Genomic DNA, 20,043 nt, shown 5'->3' with positions numbered 1-20,043 from the left:
TATGACTCGGTATTCCACCCTGTGTATCTGTGTCACTTTGTCTCCACTCTTTCTCCATGTATATAACTTTAACTTTCTCCTTCAGTCAGCAGGATGACAAACACCTTCGCTTTCATACAGTTGCTTGGCATTTTCTGTGCTCCCTGGAATGGGCTATTCATGGACTGGCAAAAACGCAAGAACGAACAGGCAGAAGCTGCCTCAGGTAATCCAGTTGTGAACACTCAGCTGCCTCCCAGTCTCCCAGACTCAGGTAATCCAGCTGTGAACACTCTGCTGCCTCCCAGTATCAGGTAATCCAGCTGTGAACACTCAGCTCCCTCCCAGACTCAGGTAATCCAGCTATGAACACTCTGCTGCCTCCCAGTATCAGGTAATCCAGCTGTGAACACTCAGCTCCCTCCCAGTATCAGGTAATCCAGCTGTGAACACTCTGCTGCATCAGAGTTTCAGGTAATCCAAATGTGATCAGTCAGCTGCCTCCCAGTCTCAGGTAATCCAGCTGTGAACACTCTGCTGCATCAGAGTTTCAGGTAATCCAAATGTGATCAGTCAGCTGCCTCCCAGTCTCAGGTAATCCTGCTGTGATCACTGAGCTCCCTCGCAGTTCAGGAATTACAACTGTGAACACTCAGATCCCTCCGAATCTCAGGTAATCCAGCTATGATCACTCTGCTGACAACCAGTCTCAGGTAATCCAGCTGTGTACACTCATGTCCCTCCCTGTCTCAGGTAATCCAGCTGTGAACACCCAGATCGCGCCCAGTCTCAGGTTATCCAGCTGTGAACACTCATCTACCTCCATTCTCAGGTAACCCAGCTCTGATCACTCAGCTGTCTCCAGTCTCAAGTAATCCAGCTGTGAACACTCTGCTGGGTCCCAGTCTCAGGTAATCCAGCTGTGAACACTCATCTCCCTCCCAATCTCAGGTAATCCAGCTGTGAGCACTCTGCTGACAACCAGTCTCAGGTAATCCAGCTGTGTACACTCATGTCCCTCCCTGTCTCAGGTAATCCAGCTGTGAACACCCAGATCGCGCCCAGTCTCAGGTTATCCAGCTGTGAACACTCATCTACCTCCATTCTCAGGTAACCCAGCTCTGATCACTCAGCTGTCTCCAGTCTCAAGTAATCCAGCTGTGAACACTCTGCTGGGTCCCAGTCTCAGGTAATCCAGCTGTGAACACTCATCTCCCTCCCAATCTCAGGTAATCCAGCTGTGAGCACTCTGCTGCCTCCTAGTCTCGGGTTGTCCAGTTGTGATCACTCAGCTCCCTCCCAGTCTCAGGTAATCCAGCTGTGAACACTCTGCTGCCTCCTAGTCTCGGGTTGTCCAGTTGTGAACACTCAGCTCCCTCCCAGGCACAGGTCATCCAGCTGTGAACTCTCAGATCCCTCCAAGTCTCAGGCAATCCAGCTGTGAAAACACAGCTGCCTCCCAGTCTCCGATAATCCAGCTGTGAACACTCAGCTCCCTCCCAGTATCAGGTAATCCAGCTTTGAACACTCACCTTCTCCCAGTCTCAGGTAATCCATCTGTGAACACTCAGCTCCCTCCGAGTCTCAGGTAATCCAGCTGTGTACACTCTGCTGGCTCCCAGTCTCAGGTAATCCAGCTGTGAACACTCTGCTGGGTCCCAGTCTCAGGTAATCCAGCTGTGAACACTCTGCTGGGTCCCAGTCTCAGGTAATCCATCTGTGAACACTCAGCTCCCTCCGGGTCTCAGGTAATCCAACTGTGAACACTCAGCTCCCTCCGCGTCTCAAGTAATCCAACTGTGAACACTCTGCTGGCTCCCAGTCTCAGGTAATCCAGCTGTGAACACTCTGCTGGCTCCCAGTCTCAGGTAATCCAGCTGTGAACACTCTGCTGGCTCCCAGTCTCAGGTAATCCAGCTGTGAACACTCTGCTGGGTCCCAGTCTCAGGTAATCCAGCTGTGAACACTCTGCTGGGTCCCAGTCTCAGGTAATCCAGCTGTGAACACTCTGCTGGGTCCCAGTCTCAGGTAATCCAGCTGTGAACACTCTGCCGGGTCCCAGTCTCAGGTAATCCAGCTGTGTACACTCATGTCCCTCCCAGTCTCAGGTAATCCAGCTGTGAACACCCTGCTGGGTCCCAGTTTCAGGTAATCCAGCTGTGAACACTCTGCTGCATCCCAGTCTCAGGTAATCCAAATGTGATCAGTCAGCTGTCTCCAGTCTCAGGTAATCCAGCTGTGAACACTCTGCTGACAACCAGTCTCAGGTAATCCAGCTGTGTACACTCATGTCCCTCCCAGTCTCAGGTAATCCAGCTGTGAACAGTCTGCTGGGTCCCAGTCTCAGGTAATCCAGCTGTGTACACTCATGTCCCTCCCAGTCTCAGGTACCCAGCCGTGAACACTCAGCTTGCGCCCAGTCGTAGGTTATCCAGCTGTGATCACTGAGCTCCCTCGCAGTACAGGTTGTCCAGCTGTGCACACTCAGCTGCATCCCAATCTCAGGTAATCCAGCTGTGAACACTCTGCTGCATCCCAGTCTCAGGTAATCCAGCTGTGAACACTCTGCTGCATCCCAGTCTCAGGTAATCCAGCTGTGAACACTCTGCTGCATCCCAGTCTCAGGTAATCCAGCTGTGTACACTCTTCTCCCTCCCAGTCTCAGGTAATCTAGATGTGAACATTCTGCTGCATCCCAGTCTCAGGTAATCCAGCTGTGTACACTCTGCTGCATCCCAGTCTCAGGTAATCCAGCTGTGAACACTCTGCTGCATCCCAGTCTCAGGTAATCCAGCTGTGAACACTCTGCTGCATCCCAGTCTCAGGTAATCCAGCTGTGAACACTCTGCTGCATCCCAGTCTCAGGTAATCCAGCTGTGAACACTCTGCTGCATCCCAGTCTCAGGTAATCCAGCTGTGAACACTCTGCTGCATCCCAGTCTCAGGTAATCCAGCTGTGAACACTCTTCTTCCTCCCAGTCTCAGGTAATCCAGCTGTGAACGCTCTGCTGCATCCCAGTCTCAGGTAATCCAGCTGTGAACACTCTGCTGCATCCCAGTCTCAGGTAATCCAGCTGTGAACACTCTGCTGCATCCCAGTCTCAGGTAATCCAGCTGTGAACACTCTGCTGCATCCCAGTCTCAGGTAATCCAGCTGTGAACACTCTGCTGCATCCCAGTCTCAGGTAATCCAGCTGTGAACACTCTTCTTCCTCCCAGTCTCAGGTAATCCAGCTGTGAACGCTCTGCTGCATCCCAGTCTCAGGTAATCCAGCTGTGAACACTCTGCTGCATCCCAGTCTCAGGTAATCCAGCTGTGTACACTCTTCTTCCTCCCAGTCTCAGGTAATCCAGCTGTGAACGCTCTGCTGCATCCCAGTCTCAGGTAATCCAGCTGTGAACACTCTGCTGCATCCCAGTCTCAGGTAATCCAGCTGTGTACACTCTTCTCCCTCCCAGTCTCAGGTAATCTAGATGTGAACATTCTGCTGCATCCCAGTCTCAGGTAATCCAGCTGTGTACACTCTTCTTCCTCCCAGTCTCAGGTAATCCAGCTGTGAACACTCTGCTGCATCCCAGTCTCAGGTAATCCAGCTGTGTACACTCTTCTTCCTCCCAGTCTCAGGTAATCCAGCTGTGAACGCTCTGCTGCATCCCAGTCTCAGGTAATCCAGCTGTGTACCCTCTTCTCCCTCCCAGTCTCAGGTAATGCAGATGTGAACATTCTGCTACATCCCAGTCTCAGGTAATCCAGCTGTGAACACTCAACTCCCTCCGCGTCTCTAGTAATCCAACTGTGAACACTCTGCTGGCTCCCAGTCTCAGGTAATCCAGCTGTGAACACTCTGCTGGCTCCCAGTCTCAGGTAATCCAGCTGTGAACACTCTGCTGGGTCCCAGTCTCAGGTAATCCAGCTGTGAACACTCTGCTGGGTCCCAGTCTCAGGTAATCCAGCTGTGAACACTCTGCTGGGTCCCAGTCTCAGGTAATCCAGCTGTGAACACTCTGCCGGGTCCCAGTCTCAGGTAATCCAGCTGTGTACACTCATGTCCCTCCCAGTCTCAGGTAATCCAGCTGTGAACACCCTGCTAGGTCCCAGTCTCAGGAAATCCAGCTGTGAACACTCTACTGCATCCCAGTCTCAGGTAATCCAGCTGTGAACACTCTGCTGCATCCCAGTCTCAGGTAATCTAGCTGTGAACACTCTTCTCCCTCCCAGTCTCAGGTAATCCAGCTGTGAACACTCTTCTCCCTCCCAGTCTCAGGTAATCCAGATGTGAACACTCTTCTCCCTCCCAGTCTCAGGTAATCTAGCTGTGAACACTCTTCTCCCTCCCAGTCTCAGGTAATCCAGCTGTGAACACTCTTCTCCCTCCCAGTCTCAGGTAATCCAGATGTGAACACTCTTCTCCCTCCCAGTCTCAGGTAATCCAGCTGTGAACACTCTTCTCCCTCCCAGTCTCAGGTAATCCAGATGTGAACACTCTGCTGCATCCCAGTCTCAGGTAATCCAGCTGTGAACACTCTTCTCCCTCCCAGTCTCAGGTAATCCAGATGTGAACACTCTTCTCCCTCCCAGTCTCAGGTAATCCAGCTGTGAACACTCTTCTCCCTCCCAGTCTCAGGTAATCCAGATGTGAACACTCTTCTCCCTCCCAGTCTCAGGTAATCCAGCTGTGAACACTCTGCTGCCTCCCAGTCTCAGGTAATCTAGCTGTGAACACTCTTCTCCCTCCCAGTCTCAGGTAATCCAGCTGTGAACACTCTGCTGCCTCCCAGTCTCAGGTAATCCAGCTGTGAACACTCTGCTGCCTCCCAGTCTCAGGTAATCTAGCTGTGAACACTCTTCTCCCTCCCAGTCTCAGGTAATCTAGCTGTGTACACTCTTCTCCCTCCCAGTCTCAGGTAATCCAACTGTGATCGGTCAGCTGGCTCCAGTCTCAGGTAATCCAGCTGTGAACACTCTGCTGACACCCAGTCTCAGGTAATCTAGCTGTGTACACTCTTCTCCCTCCCAGTCTCAGGTAATCCAACTGTGATCGGTCAGCTGGCTCCAGTCTCAGGTAATCCAGCTGTGAACACTCTGCTGACACCCAGTCTCAGGTAATCTAGCTGTGTACACTCTTCTCCCTCCCAGTCTCAGGTAATCCAGCTGTGTACACTCTTCTCCCTCCCAGTCTCAGGTAATCCAACTGTGATCACTCTGCTGACACCCAGTCTCAGGTAATCCAGCTGTGAACACTCTGCTGCCTCCCAGTCTCAGGTATACAGCTGTAAACACTCAGCTCCCTCCCAGTCTCAGGTAATCCAGCTGTGAACACTCTGCTGCCTCCCAGTCTCAGGTATACAGCTGTGAACACTCTGCTGCCTCCCAGTCTCAGGTATACAGCTGTGAACACTCAGCTCCCTCCCAGGCACAGGTAATCCAGCTGTGTACACTCATGTCCCTCCCAGTCTCAGGTAATCCAGCTGTGAACACCCTGCTGGGTCCCAGTCTCAGGTAATCCAGCTGTGAACACTCTGCTGCATCCCAGTCTCAGGTATACAGCTGTGAACACTCAGCTCCCTCCCAGGCACAGGTATTCCCGCTGTGAACCATCAGATCCCTCCAAGTCTCAGGCAATCCAGCTGTGAAAACACAGCTGCCTCCCAGTCTCCGATAATCCAGCTGCAAACACACAGTTGCCTCCCAGTCACAGGTAATCCAGCTGTGAATACTTTGCTGCCTCCCAGTCTCCGATAATCCAGCTGCAAACACTCAGTTGCCTCCCAGTCACAGGTAATCCAGCTGTGAATACTTTGCTGCCTCCCAGTCTCAGGTAATCCAGCTGTGAACACTCTCCTGCCTCCCAGTCTCAGGTAATCCAAATGTGAACACTCAGCTCCCTCCCAGGCACAGGTAATGCAGTTGTGAACATTCAGACCCCTCCAAATCTCAAGTAATCCAGCTGTGTACACTCATCTCCCTCCAGTCTCAGGTAATCCAGCTGTGAACACTCTGCTGCCTCCCAGTCTCAGGTAATCCAGCTGTGATCAGTCAGCTGCCTCAAGTCTCAGGTAATCCAGATGTATTTGCAGTAGCTCCCCCGTTGCCCCACTCTCGCCAGGACCATTTGTTTACGAGGGATTTGAGGTAGTTCCTCTCCTCCCTTCCCCCACTCTCTCCAGGACCATTGGTTTACGAGAGATTTGAGGTAGTTCCCCTCCCCGCTTACCCCACTCTCTCCAGGACCAAATGCTTTTTGCTGACACATCTCTGGGATAGATGGTTGGATGTTTTATTTTCTTTATTTGTTCCTGTGTTGTGCAAATCCAGCATTTATTGCCCATCCCTAATTGGCCTTGAGAAGATGGTGGTGAGCTGTCTTCTTGAACCGCTGCAGTCCATGTGGGGTAGGTACACCCACAGTGCTGTTAGGAAGGAACTTCCAGGATTTTGACCCAGCGACAGTGAAGGAATGGCGATATAGTTCCAAGTCAGGATGGTGTGTGACTTGGAGGGGAACTTGCAGGTGGTGGTGTTTCCATCGTTCTGCTGCCCTTGTCCTTCTGGGAGGTAGAGGTGGCGGGTTTAGAAGAAGCTGTCAAAGGCGGATTAGCAAGTTGTCGAGTTGCTGCAGTCGAGCCTGTGAGGTCGTCTTTACGAACGGCCGAGGACGCTGAGGGTGCCAAAATTGGGAGAACATTCCCACATACAAGTCCAGCAACAGCTTGTCTCGTCAGACTGACCAAATAGTATGTTGAAGACAATGTCCCAGCCACCTCCATCATCAACCTATCCTATCCCACGGGCAGGACAGAGCCACTAGATATGGACATAACTGTGTATACAGTCGGGACGCAGTCGTCTTTAACATTGAATCCGGACCCCATGAAGTATCACGGCATCAGGTCAAACATGTTCAAAGAAACATTCTGTTTATTGCCACCTCCCACCCTCACTCTTCTAATAATTCAGTACTCCTCCACATTGAACAACACTGGGAGAACTTTCTACTGAGGGGAAAACAGAATTTACACTGGATGGTGGTCATCAATCGGAATCACCATATGGCTCGGTGCTACTGGCCGAGTCCTGATGGACATAGCTACGAGATTGGGCATGCAGTGGAGGATGAGAGAACCAACATGAGGGAAAAAAGCTACTTGGCCTCGTCCTGACCAATATACCTGTCACAGATGTATTGGTCCATGACAGTATTGCTGGGAGTGGCCATCTCACAGTCCATCGTGTTGTGTGCTGCTATCACGTTGCGAAATGGGATAGATTCAGAACTGATCTAGCAGCTCAAAATGGACATCCATGAGGTGGCATGGGCCATCAGCAGCCGCAGAATTGTACTCAGACTACAGTCTGTTACCTCATGGCCCGGCACATCCCCCACTGCCATTACCATCAAGCTGGGAGTTCAATTCTGGTTTAACGCTGCTACTACTGGGAGCAACTAACAGGAGGAGGAGGCTCAACCAATATCCCCATCCTCAGTAATGAGCACACCACTGTGTCAATATCAGAGACTGGGCTGAAGCAGTTCTAACCATCTATAACCAGAAGTACTCAGCGTATGTTACATCATGGCCTCCTGCGGAGGTCTCCGGCAGTACGATGTCAGTCTTCAGCCAATTAGTTTCACTTCACATGATATCAATTTGCTGCTCACAGAACTGGAGACAGCAAAGACTATGGGCCCTGACAACATTCCGGTGATATTGCTGACGACATGTGTCACAACTAGTGAAGTCTCCTGACAACATTCCGGCTATATGTAGGGCGGCACAGTGGCGCAGTGGTTAGCACCGCAGCCTCACAGCTCCAGGGACCCGGGTTCAATTCTGGGTACTGCCTGTGCGGAGTTTGCAAGTTCTCCCTGTGTCTGCGTGGGTTTCCTCCGGGTGCTCCGGTTTCCTCCCATAGCCAAAGACTTGCAGGTGATAGGTAAATTGGCCATTGTAAATTGCCCCTAGTGTAGGGAGGTGATAGGGAATATGGGATTACTGTAGGATTAGTATAAATGGGTGTTTGTTGGTCGGCACAGACTCGGTGGGCCGAAGGGCCTGTTTCAGTGCTGTATCTCTAAATAAAAAAAAAATATTGCTGACGACAAGAGCAGCACAGTGGCACAGTGGTTAGCACCGCAGCCTCACAGCTCCAGCCACCCAAGTTCAGTTCTGGGTACTGCCTGTGCGGAGTTTGCAAGCTCTCCCTGTAACTTTGTGGGTTTCCTCCGGGTGCTCCGGTTTCCTCCCACAGCCCAAGACTTTCAGGTTGATAGGTAAATTGGCCATTATAAATTGCCCCTAGTATATGTCGGGGAATTGCGGGGATATGGTAGGAATACGGGATTAATGCAGGATTAGTATAAATGGGTGGTTGATAGTAGGCACAGACTCGGTGGGCCGAAGAGCCTGTTCCAGTGCGGTATCTCTAAATAAATAAATAAATAAATTTGTCACAATTAGCTGATGTCTCCTGACAACATTCAGGCAATATTGCTGACGATGTGTGTCACAACTAGCTGACGGGCCCAGACAACATTCCGGCTATGTTGCTGGCGACATGTGTCACAACTAGCTGATGTTTCCTGAGAACATTTCAGCTATATTGCTGATGATCTATTCCCATTTGGAAGAAAATGGGCTTATCAGTGATAGGCAACATGGTTTTGTGCAGGGAAGGTCATGTCTTACCAACTTAATAGAATTCTTTGAGGAAGTGACAAAGTTGATTGATGAGGGAAGGGCTGTCGATGTCATATACATGGACTTCAGTAAGGCGTTTGATAAGGTTCCCCATGGCAGGCTGCTGGAGAAAGTGAAGGCGCTTGGGGTCCAAGGTGTACTAGCTAGATGGATAAAGAACTGGCTGGGCAACAGGAGACAGAGAGTAGCAGTGAAAGGGAGTTTCTCAAAATGGAGACGTGTGACCAGTGGTGTTCCACAGGGATCCGTGCTGGGACCACTGTTGTTTGTGATATACATAAATGATTTTGAGGAAAGTATAGGTGGTCTGATTAGCAAGTTTGCAGACGACACTAAGATTGGTGGAGTAGCAGATAGTGAAGGGGACTGTCAGAGAATACAGCAGAATATAGATAGAACAAAGAACAAAGAACAAAGAACAAAGAAAATTACAGCACAGGAACAGGCCCTTCGGCCCTCCAAGCCTGCGCCGATCCAGATCCTCTATCTAAACCTGTCGCCTATTTTCTAAGGGTCTGTATCTCTTTTCTTCCTGCCCATTCATGTATCTGTCTAGATACATCTTAAAAGACGCCATCATGCCCGCATCTGCCACCTCCGCTGGCAACGCGTTCCAGGCACCCACCACCCTCTGCGTAAAGAACTTTCCACGCATATCCGCCCTAAACTTTTCCCCTTTCACTTTGAACTCGTGTCCTCTAGTAATTGAATCCCCCACTCTGGGAAAAAGCCTCTTGCTATCCACCCTGTCTATACCTCTCATGATTTTGTACACCTCAATCAGGTCCCCCTTCAATCTCCGTCTTTCTAATGAAAATAATCCTAATCTACTCAACCTCTCTTCATAGCTAGCGCCCTCCATACCAGGCAACATCCTGGTGAACCTCCTCTGCACCCTCTCCAAAGCATCCACATCCTTTTGGTAATGTGGCGACCAGAACTGCACGCAGTATTCCAAATGTGGCCGAACAAAGTCCTATACAACTGTAACATGACCTGCCAACTCTTGTACTCAATACCCCGTCCGATGAAGGAAAGCATGCCGTATGCCTTCTTGACCACTCTATTTACCTGTGTTGCCACCTTCAGGGAACAGTGGACCTGAACACCCAAATCTCTCTGGACATCAATTTTCCCCAGGACTTTTCCATTTACTGTATAGTTCACTCTTGAATTGGATCTTCCAAAATGCATCACCTCGCATTTGCCCTGATTGAACTCCATCTGCCATTTCTCTGCCCAACTCTCCAATCTATCTATATTCTGCTGTATTCTCTGACAGTCCCCTTCACTATCTGCTACTCCACCAATCTTAGTGTCGTCTGCAAACTTGCTAATCAGTCCACCTATACTTTCCTCCAAATCATTAATATATATTACAAACAACAGTGGTCCCAGCACGGATCCCTGTGGAACACCACTGGTCACCCGTCTCCATTTTGAGAAACTCCCCTCTACTGCTACTCTCTGTCTCCTGTTGCCCAGCCAGTTCTTTTTCTATCTAGCTAGTACACCTTGGATCCCATGCGCCTTCACTTTCTCCATCAGCCTGCCATGGGGAACCTTATCAAACGCCTTACTGAAGTCCATGTATATGACATCGACAGCCCTTCCCTCATCAATCAACTTTGTCACTTGCTCAAAGAATTCTATTAAGTTGGTAAGACATGACCTTCCCTGCACAAAACCATGTTGCCTATCACTGATAAGCCCATTTTCTTCCAAATGGGAATAGATCCTATCCCTCAGTATCTTCTCCAGAAGCTTCCCTACCACTGACGTCAGGCTCACCGGTCTATAATTACCTGGATTATCCCTGCTACCCTTCTTAAACAAGGGGACAACATTCGCAATTCTCCAGTCCTCCGGGACCTCACCCGTGTTTAAGGATGCTGCAAAGATATCTGTTAAGGCCCCAGCTATTTCCTCTCTCGCTTCCCTCAGTAACCTGGGATAGATCCCATCCGGACCTGGGGACTTGTCCACCTTAATGCCCTTTAGAATACCCAACACTTCCTCCCTCCTTATGCCGACTTGACCTAGAGTAATCAAACATCTGTTCCTAACCTCAACATCCGTCATGTCCCTCTCCTCGGTGAATACCGATGCAAAGTACTCGTTTAGAATCTCACCCATTTTCTCTGACTCCAAGCATAACATTCCTCCTTTGTCCTTTAGTGGGCCAATCCTTTCTCTAGTTACCCTCTTTCTCCTTATATATGAATAAAAGGCTTTGGGATTTTCTTTAACCCTGTTTGCTAAAGATATTTCATGACCCCTTTTAGCCCTCTTAATTCCTTGTTTCAGATTGGTCCTACATTCCCGATATTCTTTCAAAGCTTCGTCTTTCATCAGCTGTCTAGACCTTATGTATGCTTCCTTTTTCCTCTTAGCTAGTCTCACAATTTCACCTGTCATCCATGGTTCCCTAATCTTGCCATTTCTATCCCTCATTTTCACAGGAACATGTCTCTCCTGCACGCTAATCAACCTCTCTTTAAAAGCCTCCCACATATCACATGTGGATTTACCTTCAAACAGCTGTTCCCAATCTACATTCCCCAGCTCCTGCCGAATTTTGGTATAGTTGGCCTTCCCCCAATTTAGCACTCTTCCTTTCGGACCACTCTCGTCTTTGTCCATGAGTATTTTAAAGCTTACGGAATTGTGATCACTATTCCCAAAGTAGTCCCCTACTGAAACTTCAAACACCTGGCCGGGCTCATTCCCCAACACCAGGTCCAGTATGGCCCCTTCCCGAGTTGGACTATTTACATACCGCTCTAGAAAACCCTCCTGGATGCTCCTTACAAATTCTGCGCCATCTAGACCTCTAACACTAAGTGAATCCCTGTCAATGTTGGGAAAATTAAAATAAAATAGACTGGAGAGTTGGGCAGAAAAATGGCAGATGGAGTTCAATCAGGGCAAATGCGAGGTGATGCATTTTGGAAGATCCAATTCAAGAGTGAACTATACAGTAAATGGAAAAGTCCTGGGGAAAATTGGTGCACAGAGAGATTTGGGTGTTCAGGTTCATTGTTCCCTGAAGGTGGCAACGCAGGTAAATAGAGTGGTCAAGAAGGCATACGGCATGCTTTCCTTCATCGGACGGGGTATTGAGTACAAGAGTTGGCAGGTCATGTTACAGTTGTATAGGACTTTGGTTCGGCCACATTTGGAATACTGCGTGCAGTTCTGGTCGCCACATTACCAAAAGGATGTGGATGCTTTGGAGAGGGTGAAGAGGCGGTTCACCAGGATGTTGCCTGGTATGGAGGGCGCTAGCTATGAAGAGAGGTTGAGTAGATTAGGATTATTTTCATTAGAAAGACGGAGGTTGAAGGTGGACCTGATTGAGGTGTACAAAATCATGAGAGGTATAGACAGGTTGGATAGCAAGAGGCTTTTTCCCAGAGTGGGGGATTCAATTACTAGAGGACATGAGTTCAAAGTGAAAGGGGAAAAGTTTAGGGGGGATATGCGTGGAAAGTTCTTTACGCAGAGGGTGGTGGGTGCCTGGAACGCGTTGCCAGCGGAGGTGGTAGACACGGACACGATAGCGTCTTTTAAGATGTATCTAGATAGATACATGAATGGGCAGGAAGAAAAGAGATACAGACCCTTAGAAAATAGGCGACATGTTTAGATAGAGGATCTGGATCGGCGCAGGCTTGGAGGGCTGAAGGGCCTGTTCCTGTGCTGTAATTTTCTTTGTTCTTTGTTCTTTGATGTGTGTCACAACTAGCTGGTGTATCCTGACAATATTCCGGCTATATTGCTGAGGACGTGTGTGTCACATCTTCTTGTGTCATTGGCAATGCTCTTCCAGTATTGCTACGACACTGGCCTCTATTGGAGAATGTGGAAAATGCTCCGGTATGCCCTGTTAACAAATAAAAAACAGGACAAGTACATCCGGCCAATTTCCGCTCCATTAGTCAGCTCTCGATCAGCAGTTAAGTGATGGAAGGTGTCATTGACAGTGCGACCAAGTGGCAATAACCTGCACAGTGACTCTCAGTTTACAGTCTGCCAGGGTCGCTCAGCCTCATTACCGCCTTGGCTGAAACATAGACAAAAGTGCTGAACTCGAGAGGTGAGGTGAGAGTGACTGCCCTTGACATCAAGGTGGGATTTTACCGAGTATGGCAACAAGGAGCCCTAGCAAAACTGAGGTCAATGGGACTGGGGGGGTGGGGGGGCAATTCACTGCTGGTTGCAGTCGTATCAAATGCAAAGGAAGATGGTTGTTGGAGGACCATCATCTGAGCTCCAGGACATCACTGCAGGAGTTCCTCAGGGTAGTGTCCTAGGCCCAATCATCTTCAGCTGCTTCATCAATGACCTTCCTTCAATCGCAAGGTAGAAGTGCGGATGTTCACTGATGATTGCAAAATGTTCAGTACCATTTACGACTGTTTGGAAGCAGAATCATTCCATGTCCACATGCAGCAGGACATGTACAAAGTCAAGCATGGGTTGTTAATTGGAAAGTAACATTCACACCACACAATTGCCAGGCAATGGCCATCTCCAACAAGAGAGAATCTAACCATCTCCCCGTGAGATTCAATGGCATTGTCATCGCTGAATCCCCCACTATCAACATCCTAGGGGTTACCATTGACCAGAAACTGAACTGGAGTAGCCATATAAATACCATGGCTACAAGAGCAGGTCAGAGGTTAGGAATCCTGCTGTGAGTAACTCAGCTTCTGTCTCCCCAAAGCCTGTCCACCATCGACAAGGCACAAGTCAGGAGTGTGATGGAATACTCTCCACTTGCCTGGACAGGTGCAGCTACAACAATACTCAAGAAGCTCGACACCATCCAGAACAAAGCAGCACGCTTGTCGGCACCTCATCCACCACCTTCAACATTCACTTCCTCCATCACGGGATTTGAGAGGGTGTTTTCCGCCCTCTGAGATGGTTGGTATATGGACGGGGCAGTGGGTCGACTTGGGGGAATCCTCTAAGTCTCTCAGGTGGGACAGCCTTGATTGAATTTGCTTTCTAACTCCTTCCCTTTCTCGTCCACCCACCCACCACCACCCCCCCCCCCCCCCCACCTCCTCAGATTCTGCTGCCTCACAGAGACTGGCAGACTTGACGTTGGCGGTGCCCTCTCTTGCCATCACCATCACACAGTGTGTACTGTTTTCGGTCTGTGCTGCTATCCCTGTGGTCGAGGTTCAGTACCTGACTTTCGTCCTGCAGGTTATCAACCGAGCCTTCCTGTTCGGGGACTATGCCACATTCGTCACCATTGCGTAAGTTAGACCATGACATCCAGGGAATGCAGTCCCTGGTCGCGTGACAAAAACAAAATATGAGATATGCCATTGTGAGACTAGTAGCTTATTCAGCCTCCCATTACAGTGTTAGATCTGAGATTCTGAGACCAGGAGTGCATTCAGACACCCGTTACACTGTTAGATCTGGGATTCTGAGACCAGGAGTGCATTCAGACACCCGTTACACTGTTAGATCTGGGAATCTGAGACCGGGAATACGTTCAGACTCCCGTTACACTGTTAGATCTGGGATTCTGAGACCAGGATTACATTCAGCCTCCCATTACAGTGTTAGATCTGAGATTCTGAGACCAGGAGTGCATTCAGACTCTCGTTACACTGTTAGATCTGGGAATCTGAGACCGGGAATACGTTCAGGCTCTCGTTACACTGTTAGATCTGGGATTCTGAGACCAGGATTACATTCAGCCTCCCATTACAGTGTTAGATCTGAGATTCTGAGACCAGGAGTGCATTCAGACACCCGTTACACTGTTAGATCTGGGATTCTGAGACCAGGATTACATTCAGCCTCCCATTACAGTGTTAGATCTGGGATTCTGAGACCAGGAGTGCATTCAGACACCCGTTACACTGTTAGATCTGGGATTCTGAGACCAGGAGTACATTCATACTCTCGTTACACTGTTAGATCTGGGATTCTGAGACCGGGAATACATTCATACTCTCGTTACACTGTTAGATCTGGGATTCTGAGACCAGGAGTACATTCATACTCTCGTTACACTGTTAGATCTGGGATTCTGAGACCGGGAATACATTCATACTCTCGTTACACTGTTAGATCTGGGATTCTGAGACCAGGAGTACATTCATACTCTCGTTACACTGTTAGATCTGGGATTCTGAGACCAGGAGTACATTCATACTCCCGTTACACTGTTAGATCTGGGATTCTGAGACCGGGAATACATTCATACTCTCGTTACACTGTTAGATCTGGGATTCCGAGACCGGGAATACGTTCAGGCTCTCGTTACACTGTTAGATCTGGGATTCCGAGACCGGGAATATGTTCAGGCTCTCGTTACACTGTTAGATCTGGGATTCCGAGACCGGGAATATGTTCAGGCTCTCGTTACACTGTTAGATCTGGGATTCTGAGACCGGGAATACGTTCAGGCTCTCGTTACACTGTTAGATCTGGGATTCCGAGACCGGGAATACGTTCAGGCTCTCGTTACACTGTTAGATCTGGGATTCCGAGACCGGGAATACGTTCAGGCTCTCGTTACACTGTTAGATCTGGGATTCCGAGACCGGGAATATGTTCAGGCTCTCGTTACACTGTTAGATCTGGGATTCCGAGACCGGGAATATGTTCAGGCTCTCGTTACACTGTTAGATCTGGGATTCCGAGACCGGGAATATGTTCAGGCTCTCGTTACACTGTTAGATCTGGGATTCTGAGACCAGGTGTACATTCATACTCTCGTTACACTGTTAGATCTGGGATTCTGAGACCAGGAGTGCATTCAGACTCCCGTTACACTGTTAGATCTGGGATTCCGAGACCGGGAATATGTTCAGGCTCTCGTTACACTGTTAGATCTGGGATTCCGAGACCGGGAATATGTTCAGGCTCGCGTTACACTGTTAGATCTGGGATTCTGAGACCAGGTGTACATTCAGACTCCCGTTACACTGTTCGATCTGGGATTCTGAGACCGGGAGTACATTCAGGCTTCCGTTACACTATTAGATCTGGGATTCTGAGACCAGGAGTACATTCATACTCTCGTTACACTGTTAGATCTGGGATTCTGAGACCAGGAGTGCATTCAGACACCCGTTACACTGTTAGATCTGGGATTCCGAGACCGGGAATACGTTCAGGCTCTCGTTACACTGTTCGATCTGGGATTCTGAGACCAGGAGTACATTCAGACACCCGTTACACTGTTAGATCTGGGATTCTGAGACCAGGAGTACATTCAGACTCCCGTTACACTGTTAGATCTGGGATTCTGAGACCAAGAGTACATTCAGGCTTCCGTTACACTGTTAGATCTGGGATTCTGAGACCAGGAGTACATTCATACTCTCGTTACACTGTTAGATCTGGGATTCTGAGACCAGGAGTACATTCAGACACCCGTTACACTGTTAGATCTGGGATTCTGAGACCAGGAGTGCATTCAGACACCCGTTACACTGTTAGATCTGGGATTCTGATACCAGGAGTACATTCAGACTCCCGTTACACTGTTAGATCTGGGATTCCGAGACCGGGAATACGTTCAGGCTCTCGTTACACTGTTCGATCTGGGATTCTGAGACCAGGAGTACATTCAGGCTTCCGTTACACTGTTAGATCTGGGATTCTGAGACCAGGAGTACATTCATACTCTCGTTACACTGTTAGATCTGGGATTCTGAGACCAGGAGTACATTCAGGCTTCCGTTACACTGTTAGATCTGGGATTCTGAGACCAGGAGTACGTTCAGACTTCGTTCACACTGTTAGATCTGGGATTCTGAGACCAGGAGTACATTCAGACTCCCATTACACTGTTAGATCTGGGATTCTGAGACCAGGAGTACATTCAGACTCCCGTTAAACTGTTAAATGTGGGATTCTGAGATCTGGAGTACTTTCAGCCTCCCATTAAACTGTTAAATGTGGGATTCTGAGACCAGGAGTACATTCAGGCTTCCGTTACACTGTTAGATCTGGGATTCTGAGACCAGGAGTACGTTCAGACTTCGTTCACACTGTTAGATCTGGGATTCTGAGACCAGGAGTACATTCAGACTCACATTACACTGTTAGATCTGGGATTCTGAGACCTGGAGTACTTTCAGCCTTCCGTTACACTGTTAGATCTGGGATTCTGAGACCAGGTGTACATTCAGACTCCCATTACACTGTTAAATGTGGGATTCTGAGACCTGGAGTACATTAAGACTCCCGTTACACTGTTAGATGTGGGATTCTGAGACCTGGAGTACTTTCAGACTCCCATGACACTTAGATCTCGGATTCTGAGACCTGGAGTACATTAAGACTCCCGTTACACTGTTAAATGTGGGATTCTGAGACCTGGAGTACTTTCAGACTCCCATTACACTTAGATCTCGGATTCTGAGACCTGGAGTACATTAAGACTCCCGTTACACTGTTAAATGTGGGATTCTGAAACCAGGAGTACATTCAGACTCCCATTACACTGTGATGTAGACAATACTGGTGAGAATGTTAAACTTGCTCCATCGAGCATTTGTTGCAATGAACAGTTTAGTTGCATTTAAGGGGAAGCTGCATGAACCCATGAGGGAAGTAAAAGAATGGCAGTGCGTGTTGATCTGTTGAGCATTAAGACTGCTTGAACCTGTTCTGTAAATTGGCCTGTATACTGTGTTAGATTTGCTGTGATTTTCTGAACCTCATCCTTCTCTCTCCACTTGTCCCCTGCAGCTTCCCTCCCTGCCACTTTGGGAAGGTTTATGGTCTGGGACTGGCTATTGCTGCTGTTGTCACTCTGCTCCAGTACCCTTGTTTCGCTCTGGTCCAGGGACCCCTGCGAGGCAACCCTCTGTATGTGAGTATCAGGGACTATCACAAGTCTGGTTCTCTCTGTTATCTGACCCAGACAGTTACAGATACAGTGAGAGGCATTGGATGAATCATTCATTGGAGACATGTTAGAGAGAGAGGGAGATCTTGATGCCTTTAGCTGGGCTGGGTTGATCTTCGAGGCCATCTCCACAGCAGCCGAGGATGAACGGTCAGTCTGTGTGGCTGTATTTCCCCTCCCCCCACCCATCCAGGTGCCAGATGGGAACCCTGAGCTTTATCAATAGAGACGTGGATTATAGAGACGTGGGCGGCACAATGGTTAGCACCGCAGCCTCACAGCTCCAGCGAGCCGGGTTCAATTCTGGGTACTGCCTGTGTGGAGTTTGCAAGTTCTCCCTGTGTCTGCGTGGGTTTCCTCCGGGTGCTCCGGTTTCCTCCCACATGCCAAAGACTTGCAGGTTGATAGGTTAATTGGCCTTTATAAATTGCCCCTAGTATAGGTAGGTGGTAGGGAAATATAGGAAGAGGTGGGGATGTGGTAGTAATGTGGAATTAGTGTAGGATTAGTATAAAATGGGTGGCTGATGGTCAGCACAGACTCGGTGGGCTGAAGGGCCTGTTTCAGTGCTGTATCTCTAAATATAGCCAGCAAGTTATTATCGAAGCTGTCTAAAACACTAGTTAGTCCCCCAACAGGAATATTGGGTCCAATTGTGGGCACCACACTTTAGGAAGGCTGTTGAATGTTTTGGTGAATGCACAGAAGAGATTCACTGGAATGGTCCCAGAGATGAAGGTTTGCAGTTACTTGCAGAAACTAGTGAGTTTAATGCGGAAAAGTGTGAGGTGATTCACTTTGGAGGGAGTAACAGGAATGCAGAGTACTGGGCTAATGGGAAGATTCTTGGTAGTGTAGATGAACAGAGAGATCTTGGTGTCCAGGTGCATAAATCCCTGAAGGTTGCTACCCAGGTTAATAGGGGTGTTAAGAAGGCATATGGTGTGTTAGCTTTTATTAGTAGGGGGATCGAGTTTCGGAGCCACGAGGTCATGCTGCAGCTGTACAAAACTCTGGTGAGACCGCACCTGGAGTATTGCGTGCAGTTCTGGTCACCGCATTATAGGAAGGATGTGGAAGCTATGGAAAGGGTGCAGAGGAGATTTACTAGGATGTTGCCTGGTATGGAGGGAAGGTCTTACGAGGAAAGGCTGAGGGACTTGAGGTTGTTTTCGTTAGAGAGAAGGAGGAGGAGAGGTGACTTAATAGAGACATATAAGATAATCAGAGGGTTAGATAGGGTGGATAGTGAGAGTCTTTTTCCTCGGATGGTGATGGCAAACACGAGGGGACATAGCTTTAAGTTGAGGAGTGATAGATATAGGACAGATGTCAGAGGTAGTTTCTTTACTCAGAGAGTAGTAGGGGCGTGGAACGCCCTGCCTGCAGCAGTAGTAGACTCGCCAACTTTAAGGGCATTTAAGTGGTCATTGGATAGACATATGGATGAAAATGGAATAGTGTAGGTCAGATGGTTTCACAGGTCGGCGCAACATCGAGGGCCGAAGGGCCTGTACTGCGCTGTAATGTTCTAATTTCTAATACATAAAAAAATAGTAAATACTGAATGATTGGGTACAAACCACCTGTGAGGCTCATGGATTGTAGTTCATTGGTATGCTTCCAAAAGAAATCGGATAAATACCTGAGGGAGAATTCTTTTCGGGATATGAGGGAACAGCAGGGGATGGGACCGATTTGTTAAAAGAGGCATCACAGGCACAATAGGCTGAATGGCCACATACAATGCTGTAATGTCCAATGATTCCATGAAAATGTTTCCAGATTGCCTTTACCTGAACTCTAACTCGTTCAGTTCATCTTTTTCCTTGTCCTTTTTGATGCAGCTGAACATTGGATTCATAGTCCTGGTAGCCCTGACCTACGTTCATCCCATAAACATCTACCTGCACTGCCAACGGGAATACCGGCACAGAGGTGGGACCGACAGTTAAGCTGTCCAGAGTTGACATGCCGGCGCTTGGGGAGCAGGAGCACCAACTAGTGAGAGATCTCTGAGCAGGATGCTTGTTTGGGCTGGGGGTGTGTAGTGTGGGGGTGAGATGGTGGTGCATGGGGGGGTCTGTACACGAGTAGACGGGGCAGTGTGGGGGTGAGATGGTGGTGTATGGGGGAGTCAGTGGAGGGGAAAGTGTGTGGGTGAAGGGGTGGTGTATGCAGGGGTCTGTACACGAGTGGACGGGGCAGTGTGGTTGTGAGATGGTGGTGCATGGGGGGTCTGTACACGAGTGGACGGGGCAGTGTGGGGGTGAGATGGTGGTATAGGGGGTGTCAGTGGAGGGGAAAGTGTGTGGGTGAAGGGGTGGTGTATGTGGGGATCAGTGGAGGGGGCAGTGTGCAGGTGAGTGTGTGGTGTATGAGTGTCAGTGGAGGGGGCAGTGTGCAGGTGAGTGTGTGGTGTATGGGGGTGGCTGTACATGGGTGGAGGGGGGCTGAGTGGAGTG

General features: G+C 49.1%; 1 protein-coding gene across 1 annotated transcript in view; it reads left to right on the top strand.

Annotated features, from left to right (window-relative positions):
• The window catches only part of LOC137374817 (equilibrative nucleobase transporter 1-like), a 480,520-nt gene extending 460,987 nt beyond the window's left edge, over positions 1–19,533 (top strand). The window contains exons 9-13 of the mRNA XM_068041340.1: positions 86–205; positions 2,406–2,444; positions 13,763–13,955; positions 17,419–17,542; positions 19,426–19,533. Of these exons, the coding sequence (XP_067897441.1) occupies positions 86–205; positions 2,406–2,444; positions 13,763–13,955; positions 17,419–17,542; positions 19,426–19,533 (584 nt within the window). The remainder of the gene's footprint in view (positions 1–85; positions 206–2,405; positions 2,445–13,762; positions 13,956–17,418; positions 17,543–19,425) is intronic.
• The last annotated feature ends 510 nt before the right edge of the window (positions 19,534–20,043 follow it).

This window comes from Heterodontus francisci, chromosome 11 (genome assembly GCF_036365525.1).
Source record: "Heterodontus francisci isolate sHetFra1 chromosome 11, sHetFra1.hap1, whole genome shotgun sequence".
Lineage (NCBI taxonomy): Eukaryota > Metazoa > Chordata > Chondrichthyes > Heterodontiformes > Heterodontidae > Heterodontus > Heterodontus francisci.
Note: the sequence above shows the minus strand (reverse complement) of the source record. Positions and strands in the feature narration are given on the sequence as shown.